This window comes from Thamnophis sirtalis, unplaced genomic scaffold (assembly GCF_051295495.1).
Source record: "Thamnophis sirtalis isolate CommonGarterSnake01/CBP01778 unplaced genomic scaffold, rThaSir2_p1.2 scaffold_11, whole genome shotgun sequence".
NCBI lineage: Eukaryota > Metazoa > Chordata > Lepidosauria > Squamata > Natricidae > Thamnophis > Thamnophis sirtalis.
The window spans coordinates 37,231,135-37,258,434 of record NW_028261391.1 but is presented as its reverse complement, the minus strand read 5'-3'; the positions used below and the strand labels follow the sequence as shown (position 1 = coordinate 37,258,434).

The 27,300-nt window shown below is 35.9% G+C and overlaps 2 protein-coding genes across 5 annotated transcripts in view; one reads left to right on the top strand and one right to left on the bottom strand.

The window, feature by feature from the left end:
- HDLBP (high density lipoprotein binding protein) overlaps window positions 1-17,391 on the top strand; it is a 55,754-nt gene extending 38,363 nt beyond the window's left edge. For both annotated transcript variants that reach the window (XM_014076582.2, XM_014076591.2), the window contains exons 17-28: window positions 841-1,059; window positions 2,365-2,586; window positions 2,700-2,918; window positions 3,501-3,639; window positions 5,343-5,497; window positions 7,206-7,310; window positions 8,036-8,170; window positions 11,182-11,325; window positions 11,524-11,709; window positions 13,855-13,971; window positions 14,091-14,219; window positions 15,219-17,391. In XM_014076582.2, the coding sequence (XP_013932057.2) occupies window positions 841-1,059; window positions 2,365-2,586; window positions 2,700-2,918; window positions 3,501-3,639; window positions 5,343-5,497; window positions 7,206-7,310; window positions 8,036-8,170; window positions 11,182-11,325; window positions 11,524-11,709; window positions 13,855-13,971; window positions 14,091-14,219; window positions 15,219-15,305 (1,857 nt within the window). In that variant the 3' untranslated portion in view covers window positions 15,306-17,391. The remainder of the gene's footprint in view (window positions 1-840; window positions 1,060-2,364; window positions 2,587-2,699; window positions 2,919-3,500; window positions 3,640-5,342; window positions 5,498-7,205; window positions 7,311-8,035; window positions 8,171-11,181; window positions 11,326-11,523; window positions 11,710-13,854; window positions 13,972-14,090; window positions 14,220-15,218) is intronic.
- The window catches only part of ANO7 (anoctamin 7), a 43,685-nt gene continuing 29,485 nt past the window's right edge, over window positions 13,101-27,300 (bottom strand). Inside the window, exons 18-24 of one of the 3 annotated variants that reach the window (XR_015698026.1) lie at window positions 24,082-24,221; window positions 23,298-23,503; window positions 22,496-22,638; window positions 21,132-21,222; window positions 20,386-20,505; window positions 18,172-18,315; window positions 13,101-13,478 (exon numbers count right to left, since the gene is read on the bottom strand). Coding sequence is in view for 2 of the 3 variants with exons in the window: in XM_087725536.1 (XP_087581662.1) it covers window positions 18,253-18,315; window positions 20,386-20,505; window positions 21,132-21,222; window positions 22,496-22,638; window positions 23,298-23,503; window positions 24,082-24,221 (763 nt within the window). In the remaining variant the exon portion in view is untranslated. Of the gene's footprint in view, window positions 13,479-18,142; window positions 18,316-20,385; window positions 20,506-21,131; window positions 21,223-22,446; window positions 22,639-23,297; window positions 23,504-24,081; window positions 24,222-27,300 lie in introns of those variants that run through there. The other 2 variants (XM_087725536.1, XM_087725537.1) reach the window with 2 other exon arrangements.

The window sequence follows — 27,300 nt, the reverse complement described above, 5'->3', positions numbered from 1 at the left end:
CTGGCAGTCTTGAGAGCAAACCTCACTCCCCACTATTGCTGATGATGTTACCTAGTTTGGGTAATGAAATCTCTGCAAGAGAACTAAGCACAGAGAGCACCAAGGACTCATTTCAGTCCTGAGCTACAAATACTCTAATTTAGCAGTCCTCTAGGCTTTTTTTTCTACATATTTTATAGGCAGTTGGAAAAAGATCAAAACAAACTATTTTGTACAGGTAGTCCTTCAATTATGATGTCAATTGGGACCAGAATTGCGGTTGTACAGTGCAACATCAGATAACCATAAGGCGAAGTGAAGGCAACCCCTGCAGATTGCAATCATGTAATCTCAGAATGTACAACTGTTTTAAGTGCGAACTGGTTGACAACTACCCAGATTGTGATCGTGTGGTCATGGAGCTGCTGGGACCACGAGAACCTCAAGGACCAGTTGTTACACCACTTGTGAAGCACTATTGTAATTTGGAATTGTCACTGAATTGAATGACCAATAACCAAGGATTATGTATGCTCATTATATAGTGAATGAACACTAAACTAGGTTTAATATGAATTTGAAAATTCAGTATATGTTTTATCTTCCCATTAGTTCTTTAGCTAGGTGGTTGTGAAAAGTACAATTTAGTAGAATTGACACAAAATAGATATGATAGTAATGCTGCCTAATACTGTTTGGGACTGTTAGTTACAATTTGGCTCATATCTCATTCACCATCAGTTCTAAGTAAAAACGAATTAGAAAGTTTCTAAATTCATTCTCAGAGGGAAGATACGCTCTTTGTACTTTCCAAATATTTTTATGTATGAGGGAGATTTTTTAAAATATTTCTCTTCCTAGGCTAATATCACAGAGGTGGAAGTCTCTATCCCTTCCAAGCTACACAACTCACTCATTGGTGCCAAAGGTCGTTTTATCCGCTCCATCATGGAAGAATGTGGTGGAGTTCATATTCACTTCCCCACTGAAGGTTCAGGTAGTGATACAGTCACTATCAGGGGCCCTGCTCAGGATGTTGACAAGGCAAAGAAACAACTCCTACAATTGGCAGAAGAAAAGGTGATAATATGAATTTGGAAAAACAGATGCACATATATATTTTCTCTCTTTCTTTATAGAATGTGGCTTGATTTATTTGTTTTAAAGCCTGAAACAAGTATATCTTATATTGCCTGCCTCACTTTTTAATCTTCTGATTGGCTGCTACATAAGTCTTAATTGCTTAAAATAAACTATGTATCAAAAGCAGACACATTCTTTTTTATAATAGATCAAAGCTGTAAATAATTTGAGAATTGTTGCCTTGTTCCTTCCCTATTAGGTTTCAGATGTTTATATTTTTGCTTCTTCCCATTTTTCCCTAAGATGATCTTTTTATTGTGGTGTTGTAATTATACAGTATGTCATTTTATATCATACTTTTATTAGAAACTTGAAGTTTTAATAACAATTGAAATATGACCTGAAACTATTTAATTGTGCTATTTTGTTTAGTAACCGGTCATGATGAGAAAGTTAAAAAATACCAAAAAGCCATTTCATGCATTGCAGGAGCTCAAACCATATTTATTTGGTGTTCTTGCTATTCTCATTTAGTTTCAAATAGACTAAATATTTAATTTCTATTTCATTTTTCTATATGTGTGTCTCTGTATAGCCCAAGGTGGTTATCATAACAATTTTTCATTGTAGAATAAACTGAAAGGACAGAGTACATTGGGTTGAAAGAAAGAACTTTACCCAAGGTCATAAATAAATTGAGGTCCACAGCTAAGCAGGTTTTCCTGATCCAAGGCCAGATTAATCGCTTTCTTACCACCTTATTAAGAAAAGCTGAAACTCAGTAGAGATTATGCTTCATAGGAAAAGCATCTGACTTTTATAGCTTATTTATAGCTTATTTCCTGATAGAGAAAAAAATCCAGAGTCTTGTTGCCTATCTATGTGTAGACAGTACTGAATTACATGGTTCACTGGCAACTTTTTGTGTTCCACAATAATTCTGTGATTCTTTGAAAACTGATAATGCATGCATATATTTATGACGTGGCCTTCCCTGGTATGAGTGGATGAATGTTTTTGAAAGTCCAGAGGAATCCACTCAAGGAAAATGAAACAATGGAAATATCATTTAATTTTTGCATGATGTATACATATAGTTTACACATAGTTTAATTTGGCTTTTCTCGCATATAGCTCTATTCTTGTAGATGTTTCCCTTGAATATTCTAAAATAAGACTTTTAGTCTTATTCAAATCAATTGTTAGGCTTCACAAACATCTAGGCATGTTCATTTCTTTTTTTGAAAGAAAAAAACCAAAGGAGATTTGGACAAATAGCTCCCATGTCTTTCTTTCATGTAGCAAACCAAGAGTTATACTGTGGACTTGCGGGCCAAACCAGAATATCATAAGTTCCTGATTGGCAAAGGTGGTGGCAATATTCGCAAAGTGCGGGATAATACTGGTGCTCGGATTATCTTTCCTACTTCAGAGGACAAAGATCAGGAACTGATAACTATCATGGGAACAGAAGAAGCTGTCAAGGAAGCCCAGAAAGAACTGGAGGTGCTCATTAAGAACTTGGTAAGGAGAGCATCCTAATTTTCTTATTTATATAGTAATTGCATTTTCACATTGACATGGGTTTAAAAACACTATTGTTACATACAGCAATTATATGTCTTATATGTCTATAGGACAACGTAGTTGAAGATTCTATGACTGTGGATCCAAAGCATCATCGGTACTTTGTCATTCGGAAAGGGCAGGTACTGAGGATCATTGCAGAGGAGTATGGGGGTGTGATGGTCAGTTTTCCACGCCCCGGTACACAAAGTGACAAAGTCACTCTTAAAGGAGCAAAGGATTGTGTGGAAGCAGCAAAGAAACGTATCCTTGAAATAATTGATGATTTGGTAAGTATTCATCTTTAAGGGATTCCAGAGCATAAATACAATGTATGGTCCTTATTTGTTATGCCCTTAGTTTATGTTATTGCAACAGAAGAAAAAAGCTGGGTTCATTTTAGCTTTTTTTCATGCCTCAGTGATAATATTTCAAATTCTTACACAAATGTGTAAGATGTATATACATGTGATTGGGGAAGAACTTTTTTTCAGACCACATTTATTTTAGCCTTGGAGTCATCCTATATCCTTTAGTAATTCCAGCCTACTTAGTGATTCTGCTAATTCCTGTTGCCCTTTTGTATGCGAATTTCTTAATATTGGAAATAACATAATAGTTTTTCAAAAAGTACATTTTTGTGAATTAGTAGTGTCTTTGCTTGATTAAATTTGTAAAAGGAAGATAGAATTTATTAATACCGAAAGACAAATACCAAGCAGATTTAATAGGTCTATGGTTGGTTTATGTCATTGGTTCCTTTCACATCTACATATGCATTTTGGGGTTTTTCCTATGTTCTCTTTGGAATTATATTTTCAGAAGGATAACTTAATCTGTAAATCATATTGTAAGACTTTCTTCTTTCATAGGAAGCCCAGGTGACAATAGAATGCACTATTCTTCAGAAATACCATCGTTCTATTATGGGCCCTAAAGGTTCTAGGATCCAACAGATTACTCGTGACCATGGTGTTCAGATCAAATTTCCAGACCGAGAGGAAAGTACAGGTACAGTAACTCACAATTTGCCTTTAGAAGGAATTCCTTTGGAACGCTGACCACTATAATTCCATAATCCAATAACAGTAACCTTTAAAAAGATGGATGAAGGATAACTGATAGCTGATTGATAGATGGGTATTGACTATTCATGTAAGTTTTCAGCAAAATTATTACCTTTAGATTTTTATCAGTATGTATAATTCCATGTGTTATCAAGGGATGGCTTAAAAACAATATTGCTGTGTAAAGAGCAGCAAGCTGAAGAACTGGAATAACTGGTTACCCTAAGTAGAAATGATGTTGCAAACCTTCAGTGCTTCCTTGCCTCATAAAATTCTGGCCTTCTGCTGCACATTGCGATCTGTTATATATCTATGGATATGGTTGCATGCCAGGAATTAACTTTATTATGTATTCATAGGATGTGAATAAAACTAGGCAGGTTTTGATACTCAAAGCTTGATAGATTTTGAACTACTTATTCTTTTATTAAAGAAGAGGGTATTTGCTGAATAGATGAGCAAGGTGAATGAATAGGAATTTGGCAGAAGAATTTAAGAGGCAGGTCACTAGAAATCTTCTCTCAAAATAGATAATGCAAGAAATAGAAAATAAAATGTATGAAGATGATTATGCACACAGGACCTGGTATGTTTATATTATTACCAGGACCTGGTATGTTTATATATTATTATACTGTTTGTGGAACAGCACAGCATGGGTAGGAGGCAAAGACAAACCCAATGCACTGCTTAAAAAAAGAGCGGTTGGGAAGTTGATTATCTTGTTCCTTTCTAAACATTTTCAAACCACTTCTCTGATTATTATTATTTTTGAATTTTACCAGATATTAATGACAAGCTGATTGGTATAATTTCCTGGGTCTGTTTTTTCTCTTTTTTAAAATATTAGAACATTAGCTTCCCTCCATCATCAGGTATTTTCTCTGAACTTCAGGAGTTATCAAAGAGTTAATGATTCTGGGATAGCAGTTTCTCAGAATTCACTGAGAGCAACTAAGTTTTGTCTCTTCTTCCTTGATTGTTTTGACCTGCATTTTTTTCCTAATATTTTTATTGAATACTGAAATTAATTGCACAGCTCTAGCAAGAATCTCCTTGTTCTCTTGGTTCTTAAGGTTAGAAGCTGCTAGGCTTCTCCTGTGGATGTTGTCTTTTCTTTGTAGCAGCCTCTTCTTGCCGTATGTTTTGCAAACATCATTTTGCTTTGTCTAGAAATTTCTTATCTTCCTTGATTAGTCTCAGAGTTGCCAGACATGCATCCAGGTCATCCACTTTCCCTCCAGCAAGATAAGCTTGCACTTTGTGCAGGTCATCATGATCCTTGCCTTATTACCCATGTCATTGTGAAAACTGCTCCCTAGGCTTTCATGAAAAAAAGAAAAAAGCTAATTAATTTCTTTTCACACCCTTTTAAGAATGCAGGTTGTTAATTAGAGCTGATGAAATAAAATCCAATTTCTCTACAGCTTGTGATGACGTTCCATTTATTTCCCAGCATGCCTAGGAATATGTAAACAATCTCAATGGGGTCTCAGGCTAGTAGCTTGAATTATGAGGCAGTATGGAATAACAAGAGCAGAATACAAAATCATGGATTTAAATTAGAAGAAGGGAGATGCTAATAAATATTTTTAATGTAATCCATATATAGTAACTAAATTATTATTCTTATTCCTACAAACACAGCTTCTGTTGCAGATGTGGTAGCACATGAGAATGACAAAGAGAATAATGAAGGGAAAGAGTACAAAGAAATAGATCCTGGCTCCCCAAAGAAATGTGATACTATCATAATCTCTGGTCGTAAAGAGAAATGCGAGGCAGCAAAAGAGGCCCTCCAAGTAAGTAAGATTGGATATTGGATATCTGTATTATCTTAATGTCCTCCCATATCTAAACACATAAATATAATCAGTTTTATTTATAAACACTGTAAAGTGATCTTCATATTAAATCTCAAGGGGCTATTGTGCAAGATGTCCTGTCTTCCGGAGACACTTTTATTGACAAGTAGGTAGTCTGCGTTAACCGCTTACAGAAACAGAATAGTCAATTATGGTAAATGAAAAATGTAGTAAAATGACTTCTAATGAGTTGTGACTTACATTATGGAGTAAAAACATTTGATAGCCCAGAAAGAAACCAATGTTTCTTTCAGTATTTATTTGATGTTTTGTGGTTTGAATTAAGCAGCAGTAATCGGGCAAACTGTTCTGTTGTGAAGGTCAGGCCAGAATCTCAGATATGCACAGGCTGCTTGCCAGACATAGAATCAGTGGTTTCATGGGGAAGAGATTCTCTCTCATGTAGGCACAAAGATACTCCCCAACTTTCTCTCAATTAGGGAGAGAAGCTTTGAACTCTTATTAAAACAAAGAAATTCTAAAGGGGACAAAAGAACAAAAGAAGTAAGGTAGGAGCAGTTTCCAGTTTCTGATTAAAGCAAACTTTCCAGGGAAAAGGAATCTATATATAAATTGAAGAAGAAGTAATTGTTTTAAAAGTCTTACCTTGCCTACCTAGAAAATAGGATTCTTTTCTTTTTGTCTCTATATTTACAAGGCATATTTTTTGGGCTGAGTATAAGACAACACTGGCTCCCTCAGCCAAGAAATAGGGATCAGCACTGTGCTCTAGAATCGACAAAACTGGTCAGGGAAACTTTACCTTTTATAGGAAGCTTTATTAATTTCATTTTATTTGTTTATTTAAATTTATTAGTTGCCCAACTCCAGTGAACACTTAATATCATCTTTCTTTCATCTTTACCATAAACTGGGTAGAATGTTATTAATGTTATTCGAATATTTTGTTATCAAGCAGGAAAAACCAGATCCACACATGAGGGCTCAAATTAACTGATTTATTGCTGAAAGCCTATGCACAGGAATCTAGTCAACCAACAGTTAGCACCTGGTTAGAGTTAGATAAGGGTCATCAACACTCAAGGGAGGTTGGACTTAGCAATAGCAATAGCAGTTAGACTTATATACCGCTTCATAGGGCTTTCAGCCCTCTCTAAGCGGTTTACAGAGTCAGCATATTGCCCCCAACAACAATCCGGGTCCTCATTTTACCCACCTTGGAAGGATGGAAGGCTGAGTCAACCCTGAGCCAGTGAGATTTGAACAGCCCAACTGCAGAACTGCAGTCAGCTGAAGTAGCCTGCAGTGCTGCATTTAACCACTGTGCCACCTCGGACTTGGTCTTTTTGTAGCTGCATAAGGGCTGTAAACTGATGCCTTGTTTAACTCCTCCCCTGGCTCTGCCAGTCTCCCCTATGGTTGTCCATATATTTAATTAATTAATTAGATTTCCCAAAGAAAATTATGCTGTTTATAGCAGACACTGCATGTACCTTTGTAAATTTCTTACGAATTAAAAAAAAAGTTTGAAATCCCTAAATATAAGCCAGCTATACAGCTGGCTGGTGATTATATTATATAAATTATTTTATTTTCTCCCTTTTAGCCTTTTAATTGCTGGTTCAATTCATGTGCTTTTTGTCATATTTTACTCACTTGATATACTTTTTGTGTTCATGTTCAGGCTTTGGTCCCAGTTACAATCGAAGTAGAAGTTCCCTTTGACCTTCATCGTTTTATCATTGGTCAAAAAGGTGTTGGAATACGAAAAATGATGGATGAATTTGAGGTGAGTACAGGTAATCCTTGACTTATGACCACAGTTGGGACTAGAGGTACTGTAAGTCACTAAGCAGTGGAGCTGTTAAGTGAGACACATCCAATTTTACAACCTTTTTGGTCACAGTCATTAAGTGAATCTGGTTTCCAGCACTGATTTTATCAAGCCCCTTGGGATGGTTGTCATTGGAGATCACATGATCCTTGGATGCTGCAAGCATCATAAATGCATGCCAGGTGCCTGGAATTTGATCATGTGACTGCAGGGATTCTGTGACAGACATAAATGCAAAGCCCAATTATTGTAACTTTGAACAGTTATTAAATAAATGGTCATAAGTCTAGGATTACATGTAATGTCTTTGTTGTATGTCTTCTTGGTTAAGATAAAAATTATCATAAAACAATTTATAATATATAATATAATATGAAATGTCATTTTAAAAATTCCTTTGGCCAACCTTTGATGTTTGATTGTACTATATAGTTCAACTTTGGAGGCAGATACAGCTCTGAGTATCTCTCCCATTGTTGAAGGCATTGAGGAATCTGGTAAGGAAATATCTCCGAAACAATGACCCAGAGGATGACAGGTTGTTTAATGTTTAATAGTATTGTATTTATTTAAGAGCTTGGCAGATCCAACTCATTGAATAATGACGTTTTTGAAGGTTGAGGAAACCTGTAAAAATGTCATTTGTGATAAGGTATCAATTCTTTATCTGCATTTGTTAGGTAAACATCCAAGTTCCTGCTCCTGAGCTTCAATCTGATATCATCTCTATAAGTGGGCTTGCTGCTAATCTTGATCGTGCCAAAGCCAGACTTTTAGAGAGAGTGAAGGAACTGCAAGCTGAGCAAGAAGATCGGGTATGTATTAGACAATAATTATAGTGATTTTGTCAATGTCCTTCAGTTTCTTGCTTTGTTAAAGTTTAAAATAACTATTAGTAAAAATGCTTTAATTAAGGATATGTCTGTAGAGAAAAATCTTAGCAGGAGCCTTATGTAATGATATGTATGAAAGACCTTGGGAGATGTGGAGGAAAAGATACTGCCTAGCAAATGATTAGATAAGAGATAAGTTAGATACTTTTCTGAAAAGCATAGATCCTGCTCAAGAATAGATATTATTTGGATTTCAACATCAAATAATTTGGCTTCTGGGAGTTCTGAAGGTTTAACTCTTTTTGGGATCATAATTATGTGATTTTGGTTTCTAAAAGGAAATCTAGTTCTTTTAGATGGATACTAAATGAAATATTGCTATAGAAAGAAGCAATAGTGGAGGATTGTAAAAATTAAAAAAATTTTTTAAAAGTAATTTAGATCAAGGTACTGGTTTAAGAACAATTTGGAATGCAAGTACCATATTTTTCAGAGTATAAGACGCTCCGGAGTACAAGACACACATTAGTTTTTGGGGAGGGGGGAAAAATTCTGCCTCTGCCTATCAGCATCCATTGGTATTCATTTGGCTAACGTCCTTAGCAAACAGCCTGGTCAGCTTCAGCACATTAGTTCTTTGGTTGTGAGCACATGCATACAGAAGAAAATAGTCTCCTCTCTTGTTTATTTGGTTCTTGAAACACTATTATAGGATTGTGGGATGAAATATTTTTTTTAGAAAATGTTAGGTTTTTATAAGGCTTGTGCAGTTGATTTGGAGCTGCTTTTGGAAAACTCTTTAAAGAGAAGTGAAACATTAATGGGCATATTAAAAGAATTTGGTACATTAGCAGGTTTATCTGATTTGAAATTGATTTTGCAACTTGCTGTTTGATTTGGATGAAAGAGTACATGTTTCTGAGAAATAGAGAACTTTTGGAATTAGAAATATATAACCAGTATGGAAATGGTGGCCCAACAATTCGAGGTTAATGTGGATTTTAAAAACCATTACAGTATATTAGATATGCTGTGTTGAAATAGATATAAACACAAATTGTTCCTGAAAATGTCTTTATGGTTAACAGCATATGAAGTACAAGAAATAACAGACAAAAACAAGTGGCTAATTTATTGTGAGATATTAGAATTTTATCAAGAGAAAGGTAAAATAAAATCAAGAGAAGAACTGGCAGCAGAGAGACATAGCTATCAATGCTTTTGTTATCTACAATTATTAGAAAGATTTAAAGTAGAAAACAGACTGTTTTGAATATTGTAAGACTGAGTTTGAGACAACTGTATACAAATGATAAACATAATTGCTAATATGTATAAACATTCATTGAAATTAAAGGAAAGGAGCAAGTGAATTAAAGGAACATAACGTGAACTAAAATGTGGGTTATAATATACAAAAAGAACAATAGAAAACATGTGGTTGAAATGATTGAAATTTATATTGTTTTATCATCTTTAAGAGAATGTTCATAAAATTATATACTATTATATATGCCACCAGAGAGATTATTTAGAATTATAAAAGAATTTCAAATTAGGTTGGAAATGTGAACAAGAAGGGGCATTTTATCATGCTTGCTGTGCATGCATGCTTTTTGTGTAAAAAACTTGTAAAATTTTGGATTCAAATACTGATTTAGAGGATTTTAAAGATTAATACATAATTGAGACCAGAGGTTTTTCTTTTGGGATTCATGGACAAAAAATTTGAAAAATTTATGGAACTTGGGTTTTCTTATATCATAAAAATGATATAAAATGCAGTGAGATTATTGTAGGCAAAAAGATGGATTTTTACAAACTTTATATAGGTTTGTATTAGTTTTTATCTTCCTCGTGTCTCATCAACAGCAGTCCAAACTAGATTCTTGACTCATAAAACAACAGTTACAAATTACTCCATTACTCCTAGGATATGCCCAAATTACCCCCAGTTTAAGAACTACTGCAAGTGATATTTTAGAATCTGATACTGAGACAGAGTATAGGGAAATAGATTATTTTGGATAATGTTTGCAGGCATTATTGTCTCCTTTAACACTCACTATGTTTGAACCAAGTTTAGGAGAGTCAATCAGATTGCAGTTTTTTTTACTAAAATTACACAAAGGCAAGTTGGGGCAAAATAATGCTGCAAGAGATTTCTCCAAAAAAATGCAATGGGTATAAGTAAAGACATCATCATTACTTTCACCAACTCTTGCTGCAATTTCTGAAAGAACTTTAGATATATGACTCAAGACTAGAGAATGAAATATTTTGGTATCATCTTATATTGAGGTTACTAAGCTGTGATATAGTACGAATCCTATTAAGAATAACCAACCTAGCCAAAGACAATGTTTGATGGTTGTGATTCAAGGTGCAATCCAACCCACCTGAAGGGCAGCAGATTGGATGAGATTGCTCTAAGTGGCAAGATTATATTTATACTCTTTCCAAACAATAGCTCCTTAGTACGGTTTTCAGCAATTGCCTTTTCCAACCTGGTGTAACAAGACTGTTTACATTCCTAAAATTATCAGTGTCTTGTTCCTGCTAGACACCAATTGGGGAGAGCAAGTTTACAAGATCAAATAATATAGACTAATATTCAATTTAATAAAGTAATGGCAAAATCATTTTAAAATGAATATATTTATTTTAGAGATTAGTACAGCTAGATCTTTAACATCTATTATAAATACTCATGGCACAACCATACAGTCCTTCTATAGTAAGATATTCTGAAAATTGTGGCCATCATAGAAAAGGCCCAGGCTCTTATGATCATCACTATAAAAGTCTATTAAGAGTAGCTATAAAAGCAGAATCTCTATAGTTTGGAAGGAAGTTCATAGAAGTATGGACATATTGTTATATTGATAGCTGTTTTGTTAAATATCCATTGTACTGTATTTGTCAGAGTAGTAGTAAAATTGCTTGGTTAGAGGCAGAAAATGTTTAAAACCTAAACTTCTTCATTGTTCTAGGCTTTGCGAAACTTTAAGTTAACAGTTGCTGTGGATCCCAGATACCATCCTAAAATCATTGGCAGAAAAGGGGCAGTGATCACCCAAATCCGCACAGAACATGATGTGACTATACAGTTCCCAGACAAGGATGATGAATCTCAGGTGAAGAACTGGGTGTGGAAGAAAGGATGGGAACCTGTCAAAAATTTCAGAGTGGATTTGTTTTGTTTAGCATATATTTATGTTACCTGGTTTGTTCCAACTGCTATTTCCAAAGCAGGACTTTTCAGATATTTTGCTTGCATTGTTTGCTACTAACCTGAAGAGCCTATCATTAATGATCAACATTTCCTCCCTTAGGCCCAGGATCAGATTATCATAACAGGCTATGAGAAAAATACTGAATCTGCACGAGATGCCATCATGAAGATTGTTGGTGAACTGGAGCAGATGATATCTGAAGACATCACCCTAGACCATCGTGTTCATGCCCGCATTATTGGAGCACGTGGGAAAGCTATCCGCAAAATTATGGATGAATTCAAGGTGATTAAAACATTGTGCCATCTGGCTAGAAATCAATTTATCAATAGCAATAGCTAAGTTGTTTGGTTTTTTTGCTTCAGCAGATGAATGAGAAAAACAATATAGAATAGAATTGAATTGAATTCTTTATTGGCCAAGTGTGATTGGACACCCAAGGAATTTGTCTTTGGTGCATGTGCCCTCAGTGTACATAAAAAGACAATACTTTTTTTTTTAATTAAAGTTTTTTTACTTTTTAATTTAAAACAAATACAACATCCTTCTTTACATGCTATAGAAAGTGTATCAGTTGGTTACAAATAGACTTTTGCGCATCTCTTCCACAGTCAAGAAACATAGTTCATGTTAACTCGAGCATTTTAACTCAAATATTCATACATGTCACCATCATCATATATCTATTTTCATTTGACTATAATTATTATTAAAAATAATAATAATAATGATAATAATAATAATTTTTGTTTCTTAAACAATACATGCCCACACCAGTGGGTAAAGAAAAAATCGAAGGAAAAAAAAAAACAAAGAAGACAAAAAGAACAAAACAAAAAACAAAAGAAAAACCAAAAAAAAAAAAAAGTAACACAGGTATATATCATTAAAAAAAAAAAGTATATCAGCTGGTTGCAACATGTTTTGGTGCATCTCTTCCATTAATTCATATTATAATTAATTCATATCATCATTCATATTAATTCAAATATCTTAACTCATATGTTTACCATATTGACATCATTATACCTCCACTTTTAGTTGACTACAGTTATTTAAACATCCTTCATCCTTAACTATGCCAAAGGTTTAGTCCATAACCACATGCTGACATCTCATTTACTTGTTTGTAAAATCCTCTATTAACATCAAATCCTCATATCCTGTTTTAGCTGAACATCCATAATATTTAATACCAAAAATTCCATCTTCCATGCAATGTAGTTTATGATCATTCTCCCTTCTTTATGTAATTATGTCGTATATCGTAACATTTTCCCCATATTAGTTAACATTTAACTGTATATATTTTATTCTATTTTTTAATAGTAACAATTATTGTGATTAATAACCTTTGTATATAGTCCAAAAATATTTCCAACCTTCCCTTCTCATATCCAATTATTATTTATCATGTCAACTCCACATTACATACATTACTATCAATATCAATTATTATTCAGCTATATCTATTACAAATAAGAGTAATTAGATTTAGCTAATTTCAATTTGTATTCTTCCATCTATCAGCCTATGTCTCTTCAATAACAAAACCTTCTTAATCCTATTGCCATTCGTGGAATAGATTTACCAAATGTTTTTATAAGCAAAAAAAAAAAGACAATACATTTATAAAGAGTCATAAGGTACCACATTTAGTGAGTCATAGGGTACAAATAAGCAATCGGGAAACAATCAATATACGTAAGGATACAAGCAACAAAGTTACAATCCTGTAGATAAGTGGGAGGAGATGGGTGGTAGGAACAATGAGAAGACTAATAGTAATAGTAATGCAGCCTTAGTGAATAGTTTGACAGTGATGATGCAATTATTTGCTTAGGAGAGTTATGGCGTTCAGGAAAAATCTGTTCTTGTGTCTAGTTGTCTTGGTATGCAGTGATCTATAGTGTCGTTTTGAGAGTAGGAGTTAAACAATTTACGTCCAGGATGCGTCCAGGATGCGAGGGGTCTGTAAATATTTTCACGGCCCTCTTTTTGATTCGTGCAGTGTACAATGGAAAGGTCCTCAATGGAAGGCAAGTTGGCAGTAACTGTTTTAATTGTAAATTAAATTAAATTTACATGTAAGTAATTTAACTGAATAAAGAAAAGCAAGTGGTGTATAAGGAACTTCTATGTTGTATCTTTCTTCAGTTTCCAGAATAACTCTGAATGTGGTCTGAATACTATTCAAAGCACAGTAGACATGGTTCTAATGATGCACATAGATTCCCTATAAATATGGCATTATTTGTTGATTTAAATGTGAATAGTCCTTTCTTTGAGAAACCAAACAATTTTAGTTTCTCCCTGCATTCTGTAATCACATTAGTCACACAATCTTTTTGGCATATACAACTTCAAGGGAAATGGGAAAGAGAGGCAAATATATCAGGTCACCATATCTGAGATAATTTTTGTTTCCAGGTGGATATACGTTTTCCTCAAAGTGGAGCGGCTGATCCCAACTGCGTGACTGTGACTGGACTCCCTGACAATGTGGACGAAGCCATTGATCATATTCTAAATCGGGAGGAGGAATATGTATGTGTATTACTTAATTACATGGATTCAAAATATTGTAAAGGAGAATTACATCATTACTCTTGTGTTCGTGTATATACTCTGCTAACTCAGCTATGCTTGTTTGTTTGGCATTGCAGCTGGCTGATGTAGTAGATAATGAGGCAATGCAAGTCTACATGAAACCACCTGGTCATGAAGAAGCTAAGGCTGCATCAAAGGGATTTGTGGTTAGAGATGCCCCATGGACAGCAGGCAATGCTGAGAAGGTAGGAATTGTTTATGTAGTAAACACTTCTTGAATGGGAGAAAACATTGGGACTCACTTGAGTCTTTCATTTAGATTCTAACCTCTATGAAAGCCAAGGCAAAGTGAGAGAGAATTATTTTCTACCATTTCTGTTGTTAATTTAACAGAATAACAGAGTTGGAAGGGACCTTGGAGATCTTCTAGTCCAACTCCCTAGTCAGGCAGGAAACACTACCATTTCAGACAAATGGTTGTCCAATCTCTTCTTAAAAACTTATTGCTTTTGAGTGTTCAGATTTTTAGTATTTTTCTTGTTATATTTTTAGATTTCATTTACTTTCTTTCTAAAAACATTCATTCATTTTCATTTTGAATCTCATAACCTGTCATAAAAACTGTATAAAATACTGGTCAGTGTAATAAAGATATTACTAAATGTTGGTTTAATACACCCACATTTATAGTGGGGACTTAAGACCTGTGTGGGCTGAAGATAAAAACACAATGGTCTGTGGGCATGAAATTCATATCCGATACATGGGAAAAAATCATTTCAACTTTGGAAAAAATAAACTGTTTTTAGGTAGCCCACTAGTTCCATTTTGCATTGATGTTGCACTGGTAGGAAGAGAATAAGCTATATATTTTCAGCTATTGCTGTACATGACGTGGATATTTTTTTATTCTGTCCTGCACATAAGAGCATTTGGAATATTACAGTCTCAATACTAAATTGTAGAAAATTGTGAACTATGATTCACTTTTTGGCTCTTTGTAATAATATGGGTGGGATACAGACTCCTGAATATAATTTTGAATCCAGAGAGTATTTGTTGATTCAAGCTTTATTAACTGGAATTACTTTTGCAATATCTGCATTGTCTATACGGTAATATATGTAGTATCTGAATTACTGATGTCTTTTCAGAACTACCAATGGTTTGAATTTTGGAAAAGTGAAATTACTCTTATAGTTATTAATCAAACACTTCTGTCCTTCATTTTTATTTCCCTGCAGGCCCCAGATATGAGCAGTTCTGAAGATTTTCCAAGTTTTGGAGCTCAGGTGGCTCCCAAGACTCTGCCATGGGGTCCCAAGCGATAATAACATGAAAACAGCAATCGTATCCAGCCATTTGCCACAAAAAAAATAATAATTCCTGAATTCTGCCCTACTGGCTGGATCTAGTGCAGATTGTCAATGAGGGGTCTCTTAATGAAACTAGAGTGCTTATTCCCTCTGTTATCCTTATACTCAGGCCTCGCTATGCTTCTGTTTGACATTTTTTTCTTCCCCTTGACCTGGAACAGAACTTTCCATATTAATTCCAACCTGAAATACATACAGTTTTTCTTTCAAATTTCAGCCTATCATGTGAGTCATTGTGTTGTAACCAAGCCTCCCCTAGCACATTATATAAAGCACTCTAACCTCCATTAGGAGATCACCTTTACTGCACCTAGGAATATACTTCCTGTCTCTCAACCTCAGGAAACCAATTTCCTTGACTTTCTAAAAGCCAAAATATTTGCTCTTCCCCTTCCCTGCCGTTTTTTCCAAGGCCTTATCTTTGTAGTGGGCAATCAGTTTTTCCTTTTCACTGCCAAGCTTCCCCCCACCCCCACCCCAATTGTCCATCTAATTCCACTATTGGTAAGATAATGAGTTTTATCTGAGAGAGCAATGATTTGTCCTGGAGTTTGAGACATCAGAAAGCACTAACAGGGTCACAGTCCTTGTCGTGCTAATTGCAGCACTAAGTGCACAAACATTCTTTCACTGGGTTGAGTACTGAATTGCAACTCATCATCAGTTTCCTCCCCCCCCCCTTTTCACTTTTTTGCATTATCCTTCCTTCCCAACTGTAGTATGGCTAAACAGAGCCGGAAAACTGACAGTATTATTGGATCTGAGAAAACTTGGTTCAACCAAAAGTGCCATGTTAGCATGTCACAAAGGATGTTGGGTGACTAGTGCAGTGTTAAGAGTGCATTGCCCTTTTCCCCCTAGCTTGATAGTGATGGCATTTAAGTACCAGGGTTAAGGTGTGTCTTTTGCTTTTTACTATTGCCTTCTTTCTACCTCAAGCCAGTATGACAGTGGCCTGCTTCTTCAGATAGCTCCTCTTGCTTCCTGATATCATGATTATTGTTCCTCTGTGAGAAGAGGAATATATATGTGTGTGGCTTTAGCTATGTATGTGGCAGTTAGTTTCTCCGCTGGCAAAGATGATCTTAACTGTTGCCACATAGTTTGGTCTCTCATCTTACAACAGAGATTAAGCCTTGGAGGGAGGCAAGTGAGGAGTGGCTTTCACTTAAATCGAAGAATTTGATTGCAGTTCAGTCTTAAAGATGAAGTCTTTTTTTTGATGGCCAGCGGCAGGGGTGGGAGATTAGACCTATATTCAGCAAAAGCCTTCTGTAGTTGGCAACAAGTGTTTGTCCTGTTGTCTTGACACCAGTAGTTGCTGCACTCTAGCTGCTACCATAAACTTGATACAAGGCTGCTTGTATTTTAAAGCTGCTCTTCTAGCCACAATTCTCTTTTCTGCTGAAGGTGCTGGCAGCAGTTCTGGGTCTGTTGCCAACTTTGCTCTCTGTCTTTCCTGCTCTCTTCTGAAGAGCTTTTCTGAGCCATTTGTATCTTTCCCCAAGGTCCTTTGTGTCCCAGAATATATGCTGAGAGATGGTTTATAAAGCATCTAGCTTTTTAGTCCATAGAAAAGAAAAAAAATCCTCTCAGTTTAAATAAACCTAAGTGAAAGGCAGAGAAATTGTTTCTCTAGGATGGTTCCACTTGGGACAGGAGAAGCCCTATCGCTATCTGAGCAGGAGTCTAAAACAGGGTAGAAGTATTAATGCCTTGCCAGTGGGACCTGGTGTTTGAATGTCACACATCACTTGCACATGTGTTTTGGGCTTACTTGCCATCGAGCATGGCTCTAATGCTGCCGTCTGTTCAAATTGTTAAAAATACTTCACTCTTCTGTCCCATGTAGTGTGCAGCAGTTGATCTGTGGAGATGTGCTCCATGTCCTCTTAATGTCTTCCATATTACGTTTCCATGGCAATGATCCCTTGGCCTTAACTTTGGAATTTGGAGATTATATGCAAAACGTGTATAAAGGCTCATGAGTATGGATGACACTGGAATTTTATAAATTCTAAAAAATAAAACCTGAAACAGCTTTGTGTGTTTTTTTATTTAAAAAAATCACTCCAAATTACAATTTCTACCTGTCCTGTTAATAAAATATATACCCTTGCTTCTCTATATTGTTCCAAAGTGTAATAAGCAAATTTATACCTATCTCAGCTGCTTTTTCAATTTTTGTCAGCAGGGGTATTGATTTAAGCATGATAAAGATTGCAGGTTCATGGTTCATAGTGTTGAAATATATTCCAGCTAAAAGAGGTTTGGATGTGAAGATTATTACAACTCTATGTTGCTTTTGTAGACAAAAAAACCCCTCTAAGATAGCTGAAAGCAAGTTTCCTTTTCATAATTGACTTCATATATGGCAGTAATCTTCAGCATATGACTAGAGTCATATGCTAAAGAGGTCATGCTGCTATATCCACTAATCTGCTTTTCTTTTACTAAAGAAAGCAAACCAGTATGAGCTGTTCTAATGTTGCAGGTTCCTACTATTTGGAAAATGCACTGCCTCAAAACCCAGAGATTCCTATATTATCGTAAATAACAGCTGATCTTAGTAGTAGTCAATTGCTGAATTTCACTATATTTAGAAGTAACCTCTGTTGTAGGAGAGACACAGATTACAAATTCTTATGTTACGTCTTGTAATTTTCTTGGTGCTGTTTTTCTCCAAGAAACACGAAATCATTGCTTTGGTAAATATGGATGAAATTTGTGAGGCTTTAAACATTTGAGGCACATTCTATACCTGCAATATGTTACATAATTAACATATTCATAGCTCCATGTCCATACTATGCCAGCTTACACTGCTTTCTCCATGAAGGTTATTCTTGTGTAGAAGCTTGATAATCTGGTCTCGGCCACATCCTTCCAGATCTTCAGAGGTTTATTTTGATACCTTCTCCCCAGGCTGGGTCGGATTGACAACATCTATCACTTCAATGAGAGCCTATCCCACAAAGAAAAAGAAATGTATAATGCATTTTTCCATCAAAGAGAGCTGAGGGAGGTTACCAAAGAAATATACATGACCATTGTAATAACAATAAGTCTCCTCAAGTTCCATTTTATACAGTGATATGCATATCTGACAGGATCCAATCTCAGTTTAGCCATTATTTAGTTTGTCACATTTAAATTCTTATTCAGTTGCACCTAAGTGTAACTGCATGTAAGATAGATATACAGATGCTTTAAAATTTGCAGTTTAAGCAGAGGTAGTGTTCCACTTCCCACATTTAGTTTATGGTGACAAAATATCACCAAATTTGTGATGACTTCTCCAACATTTTTTAGGCTAAATAGTAATTCGGTTTTTGAAGACAAAAGTGTTTATATTGAAGGGGTTGAAGCCTTGATCTTCAGAAATTTAAAATAATGCTAATCTGCTTTTTTGGTTAGGTCCCACCAAGAGCAAATTATGATTAATTCTCGATGTTGGAAACTTAAAATGCAGGAAACATGATTCAAATTAGCTTAAAAAATTAATTAGCAAGCAATTATTAATTTGACATTAAGACAAGTGCTATGGTCTGAAAATTAGTTGGGCCATTACGACTGCATTCTTTGATTTTGTTAGTTCTACTGTAAATTCTTAGTAATTGAAAAAAATATATACATGTGCGACAACATAAAATATAAGATATCTTAAGAAGGTTTTTTTGTTTTTTGTAGACAGCCCATGTCCCACAAGGAGGGGCTCTGGTAATTCAGTAAAGGCAAACAGACAGTAAGGATGGTTATGCCTTAGCACAGAAGTGTAAAGGAGTGTGCTTTGAATTTTCTATTCCTAAAAGTGATGCAGCATCTAGTTCTGGGAAAGTGGATTTTATTGGACAAAATATTCTAACAAGGCTCATGACAATGAAATTATTCCCTAAATGTTTCTGCCATTCCAGAAAATGCAAAAAAAAAAAACCACCAAAAGAGATGCTGGATGTTGCATGGTTTAATATATGTAAATATTTCGGATCAACAAAGTTGTATAAGTAGTGAGTTTACCCTAAAGAATGAAAGTTTATTCAGCTATCAGATAAAGTAACAGGTTTGATGGTTTGATGACTAGTGTGCTTGAGTGGTTAATATTTCGGAAGGAGGAATTTCCTGATGGGGAGAATGATTAATCAGTGGAACAGCTTGCCTCCTGGAGCTGTGGTGTTCCATTGCTGTAGGTTTTCAAGACAAATTTGGACAGCCATTTGTCTAGGGTGAAATAAGGACTCCTGCCTTGAGCAGTAGGTTGGACTAGAAGACCTCAAAGGTCCTTTGCAACCCTATGAGTCTGAATTTTTGTGGGGCAATTTTCTATGAAAATGTAATTAAGGCCTGTGTTAGGAGTAATCTGAAGGGGAGAAGAAAATGATACTCTTTCATAGACTGCAACGTTATTTAGAAAGGGAGGAAAAATGGACCATGAAGAAAAGGAACCGAAGTCCTAATTTTTATTAGTAAATCTGTATTTCAGCTTTCAACCAGCATAAGGTAAGACAAAAAAGCAACCTAAACTATATAATATTAGGAATAGCCTATCTTTAAAAGACATAAAAATGATAAAGAAATTACAGAGTAATAACATGGATATTATAACAATTATAAAACCCAAACCTCGATTACTATATAATTATTAAATTTTAATTGAATAAACCATGACACAGTAAGTATGGTACAGAAATATATGTATAATTACAAAATAGTAGGAAGTTTTCGTCAATGGAAATGTGATGATTCACATAAATCATTTTAACACTGTTATTAAAGGGTTCTAGGAGACTCAACCTAAGGAAAAGAAATGGGGAGGGAAGAGTCTAAGTGATAATTAATTTTGCATACAAAGTTTATTTCAAGATTAACTTTACTCAATATTTGTAGTTTCATCTAATACAAAAATTACATTTCTCTGGAAGAAATTGGAATATGCAGCGTAAAAATCTATTACCCATAGAAGTACAATGATCTTAAGCAATTTGTGTCCTGTTTTTCAAATTAAGGGTCATTGTTTTCATAATAGTGGAGGATTTACCTTATTCTCAGCCAGGGCTTGTTTAGCAAGATACTGTTCTCGCTTTACTTTTATTGCCACTGCTTCTGGGATGTCAGGTACCATCATATCAATCATACGTGCAATGAAGAAAACTACATGCTATGAAAAGAGGTAAAAGTAAGTTGGAGGAATTTATTGTGAATGGACAGCAGAAATAAATGGAAACCTCATGCCTATAGAATTATGATGACCCCAATTAGATACAGTATTCTGCAGAAAGATTTTTCCATTATGCCAAGGAATATGAAAATTGGTATAGGTCTCCTTAGAAAACAATTGCTTGTGAGCTTTGGATTGTTTACTTACTGGTTTGGCAATTTTTGGTGATGGTTCATTTTAATGTGAATACATGAGATGGTGGGTGTGCATTCTCTCCATAATCACCAATTTTCCTTCCAAAATTTTATAGAATTTCTGGCATTGAAAAACCTTTAGTACTTCTATCACTAGAACAAAATTTTAGTGCTATACCCTTTCCAATAGCATAATTTATACCATAATTTTGATGTATTTTATGTCCAAATAATTTCTTTAGTTTCAGAACAGCACAAATTTCTTTCAAGCAATCTAAAGTATGAAGTATGACTCATTTTTAACATACTAGTGCTAACATAAGGAAGAAACAATACTACCAACAGGATTTTTAAATGTACTAAATTTTGCAATGGCTAATAAAAGGTCTCTAAGGAATAAGTATATGAAAAATATCTTGAAATGCAATGTACCTCAAATACAATGATGAAGCCAAGTTGGATTGCCAGTAGATTCCAATAAGGTAGTGAATACCTGCCATTTTGTTCTCTATAGGCTCGGTACCTGTGGAGATAAGTGCTTCAAAATCCATGCAAAGTAACAATGCAACGATCATCTTAGCAATCACAGGTTTCCCAGATTAATTTCTGATGTCTCTTGCTTCCACTTTCTGTTTACAAATTCTCCTTAGCTGAACTAGCCCAGGTGAAATTTAGTGCAGTGCATTCTGTCTGCTATTCTGAATTAATATAAGGCAGCGTTTCCTGTTACAGGTAGTCTTTGACCTATGACAATAACAACAGGGATGCAGTAGGCCTGCCTGCCCTTGCCATCCCAAGTTCCCCCCCCCCACTCCTTGAAACACTGTGTGATGCACATCCTCCCTCTTGGAGTCTCCACATCTCTGCACCAGTTCCCTGCAGGTATCCCACAGAGCTTGAGCCCTCAGGACCCCTCAGAGTTTGAGCCTCCTCTGCACTCTTTTGAAGATCTCTGGAGTTCTACTAGAGTTTTCCTCAGCACTGTGCAGACCGTGTCAAAGAAGCAGAACTTGTCCTTGGGCCAAGTGGTGGTCTCGTGAAAGTGGCCACCATTTCAATGCAACCACAAGGCATTGCTGAAAATTGTGGTTGATTTTGGGAGGCAGCCATGTGGTCCAATAATGAGTGCCCTGTTCTCCTTCCTCAACATGAGATCCAGAGATCTTCAAAAGATAAGTGTGTAATGGATGATGGTTTGGGGTAGGGAGCAGGCCCAATATCTGCAGGTACTCAGTGTAGTAGGATGGGGAGAGTGGGGGAGGCTGCTGCAATATTCCTGCAGTCAGTTGTCAGGACACATGACTGTGAAGGTGTTGCAGCAACTAACTTCAAAACAGGATCGTAAGTCGCTTTTGGGAAATAAGTTGTAATTTTTAATGGTTGCCCAGTGACAGGCTATTAAGCCAGGATTGCCTGTACTTGATTTTGAGCAAGGAAAGAGCCACCCAAAGAATTGGATTTCCCTGTTTGCAGCACAGTTGAGACACCTGGCTTTTAAAAAAAATAAATACATAATGTAGGACTAGATCTTTTCATATGTTTGACAACACGTAATATGGGACTGGATATTTTCATGTTTGGCAATTACAGAGTAAACCTTAACGGTGTATACTACTACTTTACACACAAATATCTCAATCAATATGTAGCAAGCCAGGACAAAAATCATTCAAATTCTGACACTATTACATGACAGAGCTTACTCTGAATTTTAAACAAGCAATTTAGTTCCAATAGATTCACTCACTAATCTTTAAACAGCTATCCTCATCAGCTACAAGAGTAGGAGATCCCACCTGCATGTGACATTGTTCTTCAAGTCAAAAGATTTAGGGGCATAGGCCAGGGTGAAGTCAATGTAGCCCTGTAGATTGCTAGCCTGAGTGTACTGGTAATAGAGACGAGGAAGAAAGTCAGAAGTGAAGGCAATCAGGAAGGCCTAAAAGAAGAACATGTTTATTTTTTTAAGCATTGTGTGACTGAAACACAGAACTTGCTTCTTACTCATGGCACAATAAATACTTATTGTACTTTCAGCAACAGTTTTAGAAACACAAACAGGCTCATTCTAGATCAGGTCACTGAGCATCTAGTTCATTGCTTCTTACCTAGCCTTACCCAACCTACTGATGACTTCCTATATTGGGACCAAGTCTAAGAGAATTTCCATTCATGATATCCAAAAGGAAATTTGGGGCTGTAGAGAAACCAAGAAGCATTTCTCTCCAGGGTATTTCTGTCTCTCAGAGCATCCTTTCCCCAGGATACCTGCTAACACAATCCCAACTTTCTTCAACAACCAACCAGCCCGCTCCATAAAGATATGTTCTATCAGTAACTTACAGTGTTTTTCCTCTACCACTTGGTATTTAAATAACTGCAAGCCAGTTCTGTCCCCAAAGAACTGGGTCATTTTGAGTTCATCTTAAATCCTCATCTGCTTGGGAACAGGAAGCTACAATGTAAGTAAACTCAACTCAATCAAAACAACCTTGAATTGTAAATTCAGTGTAATCCAACTGCAGTATTTCAGGACTGTAGCTGCTATGCTTGTACAATTTCTGTTGATTGCTTCCCGTATACACCAGTATAACTCACATTACTAATAACTGCCAAGTGTGTGATGACCTCCAGGATATGAAACCAGATGCCGATGCCCTGGGTCCTTTCTGCAACTGGACGTCGATATTCACAAACAAACTTCTGAGCATCCAAACGAATTTCCACCCAATTGTTAAGTAAAGCAAAAAGAGGGGCCAGGGGGCAGGCAGCAACAAAGATAGTAATGAAGCCAAATTGCAGAACTGAAATGGAATAAAACATTTTAATTTCCAGAGTTTGAGGAAAATAACCTTATCAAAAAATAATTTAGAGGAGACCAAGGTGAGATTTCAGCAAAAGCAGGACTGAAATGCTCTTTCTGAAACCCCAAGTAGTATGGTAATATTTTTTTCCACTAAAATGCATCCATTTTAATGTGGATAAAATGAATGACCTTTCATTTCACATATTTTAAGCTGGTTGGTGAATCTATAATACAGCTCAGATAAATTCTATACACTGCCTCAAATATTTACATTTATTGCAGAAACTGTCTAATAGGGCTTTTCAGTCGCTCACACCATTTTTCCATTTGTTGGAGTTATAAATTCCAAGTCTTACTGCATAAAGATTAGGGTAATTCATGAGAAAGATATTTTCATATTTCTCTCCCTAATTACTCTTTTAGCTCAGTTTTTTTTCTTCACTGTTCTTTTAATTCTTGCATTTTTTAATCTCTCCAAGAATATACACACTTATCCCCCTTCCATAATGAGGCCACAGTACTAGAAATCTTCAGAAAACTATTCTTAAGTTTCCCATTTCCCCAGGTGGCTCATACCCATTTCCAGATATTCATCGAAGAGACCATTATAGGGCAGCAGTTTATAATCGCTCTCCCAGAATTGCTTCGTGACGTTGTCTTGGCCTGTCTTATTGCTTTCAGAAAGATTTCGCTTATGCCTCCATGTTTTCAGCTTCCTATGGAAAACACAAAAATGTAGTTACTAGAATATCTAGGATAATCTTTTTCAGGCAGAGTGACAGGATCAAATAATATCCGGATGCAAATGAGATAAAGTATATTTTTATTTGTGCCCCATTATTCAGCCATAGGTTGGTCTTTTTGAGCTTAGTGTCCTCTAACAATTGAATCATAAGCCCAACTCACCTTGCAGGTTATTGTTGTGGGAAAATAGGAGAAGCAAGGAGTGTAACACATGTTTGACATGTTTATTTATAAAAATAATATAGTCAGGATAAAATAATGTTTTTAAAATTCTAATGCAGTGTTTCTCAACCTTGGTGACTTTAAGTCCTGTGGACTTCAGGGATTCAGGGAGTTGAAGTCCACAGGACTTAAAGTCACCAAGGTTGAGAAACACTGTTCTAATGTTAGCAGTGGTGCTTCAGTTTTATGGGGGTCTGGACAAGTGTATTCCAAGGACTTGTTCTACAAGTCTCATTAACTAGTTTATTTCTTTCTCTCCACCATGGCACCTATCTTAGTGCCTCTGTTGGATCTATAATATCTGACATGATCCAGATCTAGCAGAATCACTAGATGGGAACTGTGGCCATAATAGAGGTCAATATTAGGGTTGCTGGTTATGATTGAGTGCATTCATGACCTTGGACTCAGAACACATGCATGATAGAAAAGCAATAGCAGCAATACCAGTTCTCTCTCTCTTTCTCTCTTCTAGTGTAAGTGGGTACAACTTTCTCCTGCTTCTTCCACATAAAGTATCTGATTTGGCAACAATAACATGGCATCATGGAAATAACATTTTTGTAGTGATTGTGTAATTATTATTATTAGGTGGTAGCAGTGGAGTCATACAGGTTAATACAGCTATGGAAAAACTGGTAATGCTGGGCGAGGTGAATGGAAAAAGAAGAATCCATGAGTGTATGAGCTGGCTAGACAGAATATTGGAGGCTAAAGGAATACAACCATCATGTAAGAATTATATAATGTGGCAAAGAGACAGGGTAGCTTTTATCCACAGAATCACAAGGAATAGGTACCATTCAATGGAACAGAAGTAACACCACTGGAATTGATGCAAAAGTAACAATCCTGCAATAGGTGCAACCTGCTGGCAATACTAAGATGACAACAGAAGTGCTTGGCTCAGAAAGAGATACATCCAAAATGTAGAGTGAAGATTTGGGTGGAATGTCATCTAAAATACTGACAAAAGCTGAATGTGAAGTCTAGCACAATATAGTTGTTACGATGTCTGTATGGATAGGTACATTTTCCCCAGGCAGAATCCTCATTCGTCTTCATAAGATAAATCAGCAGGTATATTAGACTTAAACTAGCTGGTACTCAAAACGGATGTTAATTTTTATTGCTGGGTCTCAATATTTTCTGAAGGGGGAGGACGACCTGCCTAGAGCTGAAAAAAAAACAGCTGAGAAGATCTGGCTGGAGTAAAAAAAAAAAAAGCTCAGCTTTTGTTGAACCTCTTCTCCGTTCACAGCAAAAGAAAAGGCTATGAATTACAAAGAGATCCTAACGACTGAGCTCCTCCCTGCCCCTTTCTGCCTGAAAGGGGAGATATCTATTGATCTTTTAGATATACAGACCAGAACTCTGAGGGGAGCTCCGTTGAGCCCCCGGCGACGACAGGCTCCTCCCCCAGAAGAATATTTTCCATAACACAATGAATTGTACTTGGAAATCCATGAGAGAAAAAAGACCTTGGAATACTGGTGAATAACACATTTGATAAATGTAATCCATCTCTAATCTCTATCAAATAGCTCTGAGAGACAATCTTGAGTCACTTCTTCGGGCTCTTACTACTGTGTCAATTAGAAATGAGGCATTATGCAACAAAAGTGCAAAAGGGAGCAATGTGCATTGGAACTCTGATGGTCAGGTAGGGGGGAAATTATTGCATAGCAGACTGTTAAGAAAGTCAAAATCTGTCTAGGAGACAAGGATCTATTCTGATACTATTCTGATGGTGCCAAACATTTTCCAAGAGCAAAATATTTTGCACAACTCTGCTGTAGGCAAATTATATAGGAAGAAACTAGTGTTATTTCCAGCAGTGGAACATTTCACAGTATGGTCATATAATTGTTCCCTTCTCACAGGAATACTGTGGAATACTTCTATATTCATTTGATCTTTTTTTTTTTTAACATAGGGGGATATATTCCCTTATGAATATTAAATTCAGACATTTCTTCACTGCGCCCTTTCTCATTATAGATTCTAGTAAGGAAGCAATTTTGAAATGCGGAAGACCATCTCATACAGCAATTTTTGTGTACATATAAACCAGTGGTGGGTTTCCAAATTTTTTTACTACCAATTCATTCACACAACGCTTCTGTGCATAAGCATAAGCATCCGGGCGGGTGGGCGAAGCCTCCTGCTGCTGCTACTACTGGTTTGCCCGATCCAGGCCGAACCAGGAGCTACCCACCCCTGATATAAACAGCCCAAACTTCATTCAGACTAAGCTAACAACTTGCTACTACCTTGGTTTACCGGTAAAGCTGAACACAAACCAACAACAAACCAACATTTTAATTTTTATTTGTAAATGTGGTACACATCAGAAACACTTGTGCATACTCATATCTGTGTTTGCTCTATTCACTGTATTTGTCAAAGTTTGCACATATTTAAAAATAATTATGTCTCGGCAAAAATGCAAAACATTATTTTGTGAAGCAATTGTAATTGCCAAAGTAACTAGGGAGTGGCTTCTCTTTTCCCACACTTACATTTCTACAATGATTTTTGCTAGCTTTTACAGGGTTTGTGACTTCAGGCAGTTGCCAAGCCTCTTTTTTTATGTCCCACATTCTTCTCCCGCTTCATCTCTGAATTTCAGTAGCATGATTGCCAAAAATTAAGGGTGGAGTTTCTTGACATTTTAGGGCAGAAGATAATATAGAAATTATAAGCTAAGTCTAAAGCAGGTTTATGAGAGAACATTTTCACACACAATCGCTTGCCATGTTCTCAAACCCACTGCAGAAGTTTTGTCCTATCAGACAAATTTTCTTAATATTTTGCTCCTCCTTTGAT